General features: G+C 28.7%; 1 protein-coding gene across 50 annotated transcripts; it reads right to left on the bottom strand.

Annotated features, from left to right (window-relative positions):
* Positions 1-4184: 4184 nt before the first annotated feature.
* Positions 4185-8777, bottom strand: LOC112697970 (xanthine dehydrogenase 2-like). 50 transcript variants are annotated; one of them, XM_072196149.1, is made up of 12 exons: positions 8427-8760; positions 8213-8331; positions 8073-8114; positions 7556-7595; positions 7408-7447; positions 7209-7322; positions 6762-6923; positions 6417-6550; positions 5769-6319; positions 4966-5109; positions 4586-4719; positions 4185-4457 (listed from the first exon to the last, which is right to left on the bottom strand). In XM_072196149.1, the coding sequence occupies exons 5-8, from the start codon at positions 7426-7428 to the stop codon at positions 6488-6490; spliced, it is 360 nt and encodes a 119-aa protein (XP_072052250.1). In that variant the 5' UTR covers positions 7429-7447; positions 7556-7595; positions 8073-8114; positions 8213-8331; positions 8427-8760; the 3' UTR covers positions 4185-4457; positions 4586-4719; positions 4966-5109; positions 5769-6319; positions 6417-6487. The 50 variants fall into 50 exon arrangements, with proteins under 50 accessions (XP_072052250.1, XP_072052234.1, XP_072052205.1 ...); XM_072196133.1 differs by having other exon boundaries at positions 5769-6000; positions 7556-7631; positions 8427-8725; XM_072196104.1 differs by lacking the exon at positions 8213-8331 and having other exon boundaries at positions 7556-7631; positions 8427-8765.
* Between the last annotated feature and the right edge of the window lie 266 nt (positions 8778-9043).

The following is a 9043-nucleotide window of genomic DNA, read 5'->3' as shown; positions in this document are numbered from 1 at the left end:
TTTCAGTCCCCTGTGTTCCTACTTTTTGGAAGTACTGAAATACTGAAATTTTGGAGACAGAGACAGAAATTTTAGTACCAGTCTCTGAACTAACAAACACAATACTGAGTCTCAGTCTCTCAATCTCTGTCTCAGTACCTGAAAACAAACGCTACCTTATTGATTAAAAAATGATATTGCGATTCTTTAAAATTAATTTTGTCAAATATTATGTCCCATCTGTAAATGTTTTTGTTCAAAATTAATGTATCTTATCTACGTATATCGTTAACTTACAATATTATCGTTTTACTTCTTCTTCTTTTGCTACGGTACTTTATTGTTACCTGCTACTATCACCAACTCCACTCCATCATTTTCATCTCTCTCGAATCACACCTCCTCACTTTACTGTAATCACTTACTCCATCTTTACCATGTCTATTTCTGTCTCTATTTCTCAATTTTGTGCATAATCTGACTCATTCTTACAACAATTTAATATACTCATTAGATCTATATCTCACTCTACTTAACTTTCGCTATCTCTTCTTTCTCTTTCTCTCTCTCCTAATCGTCCCTCTTGTTTTAGTAATTTTTCAAATTTTATTAATTTTGAATTAATGTTTTAGTTTATTTAAAAGGAAAAAAAATTAATTCTGCAGCTGATGATTTTGTTATTGTTAAAGTTGAAAAATGGTGATATTGTGAAAGAAAATGAAGGATAAAAGACAGAGTTAGACATAATAAAGATAGAATAAAAGAGATATGGTGAAAGAAGATTATGTAGATAATGAAGGAAGAAGGAGTAAATTTTTAGTGATATTAAAATGTGTTAGTGTAGTGCAATAGCAAAGGTTAGATGATGATAGAGGTGAGGAAATGAGATAGTAGCAGTTTGAGTAGAGTGAGGAGGTGTGATTATGATGTGATGAACAATAAAAGAAAGAAGAAGAAGTAAATTATTTTGGGATGTGCAAAATGATAGTGTTATGCTAACTCACCAAGGAGCGATTTGTCCATTTAAATAGTTTCTTGATAAGTGTTGAGTTAACGGTATATATAGGGAATCCGTTAGCTTTAGATGGAGACATAACAAAAAGAACATAATATCTGACGGAGTTAATCATGAAGAGCCGCAATATTATTTTTCACGATGAGGGGTGGAATGAAAATTTGTGAAATTATTAGAGGGCAGATTCAGAATTTACTTTTTTAATAAAAATTGAATTTATTATTAAAAGTAACAAACTTATTATATGTGAAACAGATTGCCTTGACATTCTGTCTATCATGCACGATTTTACAAGTGAGTATTCATCTAAAATAATAGATTTGGTTTACAAAAGATTCAAGAGCTTTTATTTCGTGCTTGGCTTGTTCACGTTGAGTGGGTGTTCCGAAAAGTAAATAGAGTTGCGAATTAAATGACTAAATATGGTGCCAAAAACAATTCTAATTATATTATTTGGTTTGAGTCTTGTATTAATCTGTAGCAAATTATTCGCTCAGATATAAGATAAAGTTTGCTTTATTTTTTTTATGTTTAGACAAAAAAAAAAAAAAACTGTATTGTAAGCATGGTCTTTTCTTGTTGTAAGTATATATGAGATACTACACACTGATTTTGTTGCGATTGTCAAACAGATACATTAAATATAGTTTTTGAATCTACTCGTTAGTACTGTTAACTAAATATGTGTAATATTTTTATTTTTTTTATTTTTTAACCAGATATGTATATTGATATCTGATTGATATTGTCAACTAAATAAGTAATAAAGGAAAAATATAAATACTTTTAAAATATATATTAAAATATAAATATTTTTATTCAAATAATTTAAAATTTTAAATAAATATAAATATAAATATTAAAATATATAATGATACATTTTTATTTTTTTAATTAATTTATTTTTATTCAAATAATTTAAACTTTTAAATCATCAAATTTTTTAATTTAAAATTTAAATAGATATAATTTAAATTAATATTTTAATTTAATAAAATAAACATACTCGCATAACTGTATTTATATGATTAATTATGTTTATTCTATTTTAAAAAAAATTAACTGTTTAAAATTATTAATATTAAATCAAAAAATAAATGTATTTGTATTACTTTTAAAAAATAAAACAAGTTCGTTATTTTAAAGCGATACGAATACGTTTATTTAAATAAAAAACTTTAAAATAATAAGATACGCTTATTTAAAATTTTTTAATGAAAAATTTTTAATTTAAAATAGTACAAGTACACTTATTTTATAATGTCAAATTAACAATTTTAAACAGATAATTTTTTAAAAATAATTAAATATAATTAATCATATGAGTACAATAATATAAATACGTATATTTTTATCAACTTAAATCAAATTATTAATTTAAATTATATTTATTTAAATTTTAAATTATTTGAAAAAATTGGATGAATTGAAAAAAAATATACTAATATTATTTAAATGATGTGATAATACAAGCAAGTTTATCGAATTTATAGGCAAATTTCGTATATATTGTAAAAGTTCGTCTATCCATTAAGCGAACTTTGTGAAAACACAAAATTAAAAAAATATATCATAAAAAATAATATATTTTTATCTTGTTTTGAGAATTAAATTTTTTTATATTTTAAAAAAGAAAATAAATAAAATATAGTATTCCCATAAAGTATTGATACTTTATATCTCTTAATAAAAATATCAGATAATTAATAAAGGCACTGTGTTTTCTCATGATTGAAACAATATAAGAGTGTTGCTCTTAAAGAAATGTAAAAAAAAATTTTAAAATATCATATAACAAAATACATAATCTTAGTTAAAGAAACGAAAGATTGAACAACCACTACTGCTTTGTTTGGATATAGAAAAGAAAGTGGAAGGAAAGAAAATGGGAGGAAAGAAAATGAGTGGAAAGAAAATAGAAAGAAAAGTAAAGTTATTTATATATTGTTTGGATTAAGAGAAAATAGATGGAAAGAAAATGGAAAGAAAAATTTTTTTTGTTTAAATAAAAAGAAAAGTAAAAAGAAAAAAATTATAATAGTATAAAATTACATTAATACCCTTATATATATTATATGTAAATGATAATATATTAATATATTTAAATTATTTTTTTAATAAAAAAAGTGTTTCTAATTATATTTTAGAATTTTAATGTATTATTATTATAAACAATAATATTTTTTAAATTTATTTTTTTATTTTTTATTAAATATTATAAATTTTGTTTTTAATTTTAATAATGGGCATGTTAGTAATTTTGCTTTTACTTTGAAACCCTCAGCAATTTTCTTCGCAAGTTGGGAAAGAAAACTTGGATGTGGGGCCTACGTTACTATTTTCCTTTTCCATCCAATTTCTGTGCTGATCCAATCAAGGGAAAATTCCATTTTCCTTCAATTTTCCTTCCTTCAGTTTTCTTTCCTTCTAATTTCCATTGATCCAAACATAGTGTACAAGAAACATCGTTAAAATCGACGGCTAAGCCGTCCATAATATTAAAAATCGACGGTAAAACGGACGGTGGAGGTGGTCGCTATTAAACTTGTTGATTTTTCAAAATTCGAATAAAATCGACGGCTAATTTAATAAAATCGACATCATTTTTGTCTATAATATGAGTTTGATAACTTTACCCCCTTACTAAAATCGACAACGCTACTGTCGATATTATTATATAAAATTGACGCCTTTTTTATCGATATTCGATTCAATAAAATCGACATCATTGCCATCGATAATATTATTATATAAAATCGATGTCTTTTTTGTCGATATTTGATTCAATAAAATCGACATCATTGTCGTCGATATTATTATATAAAATCGACGACGTTACTGTCGATATTTGATTCAATAAAATTGACATAATTACCGTCGATTTAATTATTTAGATATCGACAAATTTTTTCTCTATATTTTTTTTGTCTATTTTAAATTTAAAAAGCGTCAACGTTACCGTCGATTTTAATAGCTATATTTTTTAATTATTTTTTCTATTTGAAAAATAGTAAACAATTAATACAAATAAACTTTTAAATATAGAAATAAATTTTATATAGAATATTAGATAACAAGGCAAATAAATTTTTAAATATAAAAATAAAATTTATATTAAATATTAGATAATGAATTTACAAACTTATTAAAATAATAAATAATCATCTAACTATGACTTAGACGAGATAAATTTTCACAATAACCCCTTTTTTTAGTCAACTTAATTCTTAACGAAAGCACTAATATATTAAACTACAAAACTTTAAAAGAATCATTATTACAAAAATTAATTATTATAGTTGAAGGATCAAATTCCTCTAAAGTAAAAAGGTTAATAAAAAATTACTAAAAAAAAATCATGCTAACATATAGGATATAGGACATCAATTTGACCCTAACTCCTGATTCTTGACCTGGAATGTACTCTGCAATAGGCACAGCAGACCCTGATGGTGGCTTTAATCTGTACCACAAAATGCTTATTGATATAAGAGATTAATTTTACAATTTGTATGTTATTTTCTAGTATTAGTATATAAAAAAATTTATCTGGTTAAGGACTATCCAAGATCACAGTGGAGCACATAATACCTCAGTAATGATTCAAGCATGCTTCTGTTTGAGAAAATGCATCTCTTAAAATTTCTGAAGCATCATGAAGTGATAAAATCCACTCCCTTTTTTATGAATCCAATAATATATTAGAAATTATCTCAGGAAAAAGTCTGAAAAAGAAAATTTGAGAAAAATTAGTAATATTTCATATACTAAGAAGAGCAAGAACCATGGATCAGGATATAAAATTGGCCTCCACTAAAATTTAAACAATAACTTGCTTGCGGATTTAGCAGCCCCATCGCAGATACTAAATAGCCCAAACTGCAAATTGGGCATTGAAGTGGGTTAGCTCCACTCCCTATATAATTGTGAGAAACAAAATATTGAAGGAATGCCATGAATATATACAAAACCTGATCCAGCCCAGGCAGAGGCCATTGATAATAGCAAATATCTTCCATAGCAAGCTATTTTGCTCTTCTACGCAAAGCCATGGGATCTGATGCCATACCAACTCCAAATGGAATGCGTTGCTGATTTTGTGCAGTAACATGAACCTGCCATACAATAAAATAACATAGAAGTAAGTATAGGATTGTTTTACAAAAGAAGCAAATGCCATAATCTATGGCATCTAAAAGTATAGGCACAACTGCATGCTCACTCCAAGTATCACTATGATAATGTAAACAATATAGCACGTAGATTGTATAGTGAAGTTTCAGTTAAAATTGAGACTTTTGAAGATCATATACAAGAATATGCTTTTCTCTGAACAAAGAAAAATAATCACACATAGCCTAATTAGTACCCCACTGTTAGGGGAGGCAGTATATTGGAAGAATAAAAACTGCACTCTGACACAATCTAAAAGGAAACTACAGTATGATTCAACTTAGCTAAATTCTATATTATATATAAAAACTTATCCCCCTATATCTGTATGCAGGAAACATGAAGGAAACTGTATTTAAATAAATCTCCAAAGACTATAAAATATTCCCGTGTAAAGACAGTCCCTTCGCATCTAAAGACTACTAAATTTTATCCAGCCATAAAACCTAAAGACAGTCCCTTCGCATCTAATATCACCACTAGAAATACTATTTGGTCAGTATTAGCATGACAACTGAAGCGTAAGTCCTGAAATCTATAACAAGACAAACTACTTGAAGCCATGTGTATCATAAAAACACATCTTCGAATCAGCATTTGCCTTTGGAAGAGACAGATCGTTTCACATCTCTTTCACCAGTCACGACTCTGTTTCCTATAGCTCCAATAGATCTCTTCTTTTTAATTTTTTGATCCAACCCTTCACCTCCAGCAAGTAATCTGCGAGTTTTCTCTTCATTTCGAACAGAATCCCTGCCAAGTGTCTGAATCGAATTTCCACCCTTTTCTGTGACCATCTGCTGCCTTCCAATGGCAGCAGATCTGCTTTCCTCCTGAGAGCATTATAGTGAACAAACTCATGAAGAATGCAAGTGGACAAGTAAACATAATACAAATTATTACTAGAAATTAATAAGTTTAAAAATTTGTTTGGAGAGGAAGACATCATTAATAATCTTAACTTAGAAATTGGAATGTAAATCACTTCAAACATTTCATCCTAAAATATTTCAACTGAACATAAAAACTTAAATGCCTGAATCACTGTGGTAAGAAGCATTGAGGATCATCATGTACAACCATTTCGATATGTTATTTTCCAGCAATGTATATCATGATCTCCTTCTACTCTCTCATCCATAAGCACTCATGCTATGCCATTAACAAAAAATAAAATTTCCATAAATGCAGTTAATCAATGTGCTTAGTCCTTTATTTTGAATAAATCATGCTGAAGCAAAATCTGTACCTTAGCAAATGAGTTGAAGTTGTTTCGTGAAGCAACAGGTTCCATGCGTACCTTTATTTGCTCACATGCATCTAAAACCGCTGCTCCATACATATCAGAACGGCAGCTTCTGCCGTTGGAGAAGAATTAGGAACCTGATTTTGTAGCAAGCATGAGTTGAATTAGAAATAATACTTCTAGACACAAGAAAGAATAATCCAAATGAACCAAGAAAAGAACCTCAGGATATTATATTCAACATGTTTATCAACAGAAAGGTTGCAAAAAAATCTACACAAATTTGCTAGGACTTTAGTTGCTATCCTCTGAAATTTGTTAAACCCTCTAATAGAGTTAACTTATTACCTTGTTAGTACTTGTATCTGATATGAACACAGAACTTAGGAGGATGTTGAAGGCTGATGCAGTAATCTGAGCAACTTTTGTATGCAAACCTTGCCCCATTTCTACACCCTCATGGGCAACTAAAACAGTTCCATCTGTATAGACATGAACCAGAGCACCTGCCTACAGTAATTAACAACATATTAATTTAATCATCATCACTAATTTGATAATGCAATGCTATCATAAATAACATAGGAATATAAAGGAAAGTAATGGTTTTAAAGAAGATCATAGAGAACCACAAAATGCGATCAATTTTATTACTCCCCCAAATTTGTTATAACATTTATGCCAGGGTAATTTATTGTCAAAGAAAAGAAGTATTAGAAAACAGTTAGCTTCATTAATTTTTTCATAGAAGAGAATAATAAAAGAAGAAGAAAAACAAATTGTGGTGGTTAGTACCTCAAAACTGGCCAAATCCAAAGAAACAAGAAGACCTTCCTGTTTGGCCAAAGAGATTGCTGCTTGAATAACTTCCAAATTGAGAATTGCATACCTCAAAACCAGCCACAAGTGCTACAAAAAAGAAATAAATGTGATTGCTTCTTTATAATACAGAGACATTTTAGGAAACCTGTGTAGAGAATCAGTGAAAACTTACTCTTGAGAAACTTCGATGCATTTGGAAATGTCTTCAATAGCTGAGAAGTTTCAGAAATAAATATATGAAAAGGATTGATCACATTTAATAAAAAATAATGCTTTGTAAGAAGACACTGATGTAACAAATAATTTTAGTAGAGAAGAACCTCGGGTATCTTCTTTTCTTCTAAAAAGCAATTGAGATCTCTGCATGGCATATAATAAACTCCACTGTTTCAGAACCTGAGCATACACATACATATGAATGCTAATAAAACTCAAACTTTGAAAAATAATGATTAAAATACTAATACAGAAGATATTCTTGGTATGAAAAGAACCTAGAAACAAAAGTTATAAACACTAAGGCTTCTGATATAGTATATCTATTATCAACGAGATTCTTTGTTCTTTAAACTTGGGACAATGAATTCAAACTTAAAAATAACTAAATGATCATTTCTAAGCTCTTCATGAAAAAGCGTTGCAAGACACTGAAGTTCTTTACAGATTTCTTCAGCATAAAATGAGGTTACATATAGTTGATCATTGAATCTAACTTAGTAAAAATTAGAGAACTAACACCGAAAATAGAGAAGAATCCTATAAATCCATGTCAGTCATGAAGAAAGAATACAAAATTGCAGGATAACACAGAAAAATGAACAAAAGTAGTGATAACACCTGCAATGCCTTTCTTCCTTCATCAATCTTTGAATTGAAGACCTATATCATTGAGAAAAGTAGTGAATCATCTACAAATACTGAGCAAATTTTTTATTGATGAAAAAAAAGCAATTGAAGAACGAAACAGAGAGAGTAACTGATTTTGATTGAGCACGGTCAATTGAAGGCAACAGCAACAACGGCACAGAGAGACGAAGCAATTGATGAAATGTGATGAATTGATTATGCTAACTAGGTTTCAGTGATGCGATTGTTACTAACAAATGCAAATTTAAAATTTCATTATGAAAATAGTAGATACAATAACTGCAAAAATAAGTATAATAATTAGAGAGACTGAGAGGAACTTACATGAACAGGATGGCGCGGCGGCGGGCTCGGCGGAGGAGGAGAAGAAGAAGAAGAAGCTCTGCTCTCCGATGGAGGACAGCGGGTTTTCTCAATCGTCGGAGAAGAAGAAGCTCTATTGATCTTTTCTTTGCCTCTCTCTGTGATGGTGACTCCGTCTCTGGTCTCTACTCTCAAGCGTTGGAGAAGAAGCAGCAGCAGCTTCACTCTGAACTTTGAGTCTCTGGAGGTTTGGAGTTAATATTTGGGAAATTGATTGAAACGAAAGACGCGGGTAATAAACGCAGGCATAATTTTTTGTTGATAAGAATCGATGCCAAATTCGTCGATTTTAGTTAAAACAAAAATTAACATATTAACCGTCAATTTTATATAATAAATTTATAGCGTCCATCCTATTGTAAAAGAAGATCTCCATCGTTAAAATTTATCAACGGCAAAAATTGTCGATATTATAATTATTAAAATAGACAAAAGATTCGTCGATTTTAAAGAAAAACAATTATTGAAAGTTGCTAAAATAATAGACAGCATTGTCATCGATTTTAATATTTTATTTTTAATAATTTCTTGTAGTGAGATCGACACTGTTTCTGTTTATAATATCAGTTTGAGGATTT

Source organism: Arachis hypogaea, chromosome 1 (assembly GCF_003086295.3).
Source record: "Arachis hypogaea cultivar Tifrunner chromosome 1, arahy.Tifrunner.gnm2.J5K5, whole genome shotgun sequence".
Lineage (NCBI taxonomy): Eukaryota > Viridiplantae > Streptophyta > Magnoliopsida > Fabales > Fabaceae > Arachis > Arachis hypogaea.
Note: the sequence above shows the minus strand (reverse complement) of the source record. Positions and strands in the feature narration are given on the sequence as shown.

What these genes read in the sequence shown, in the direction of transcription:
- LOC112697970 (XM_072196057.1), bottom strand. Translation starts at nt 6,509, where the DNA reads ATGTATGGAGCAGCGGTTTTAGATGCATGTGAGCAAATAAAGGTACGC. An exon ending in ACTTCAACTCATTTGCTAAG is followed by an intron (nt 6,001 to 6,416) that starts GTACAGATTTTG and finishes TAATGCTCTCAG; the next exon opens with GAGGAAAGCAGATCTGCTGC. An exon ending in ACGATCTGTCTCTTCCAAAG is followed by an intron (nt 5,110 to 5,768) that starts GCAAATGCTGAT and finishes ATTGTATGGCAG; the next exon opens with GTTCATGTTACTGCACAAAA.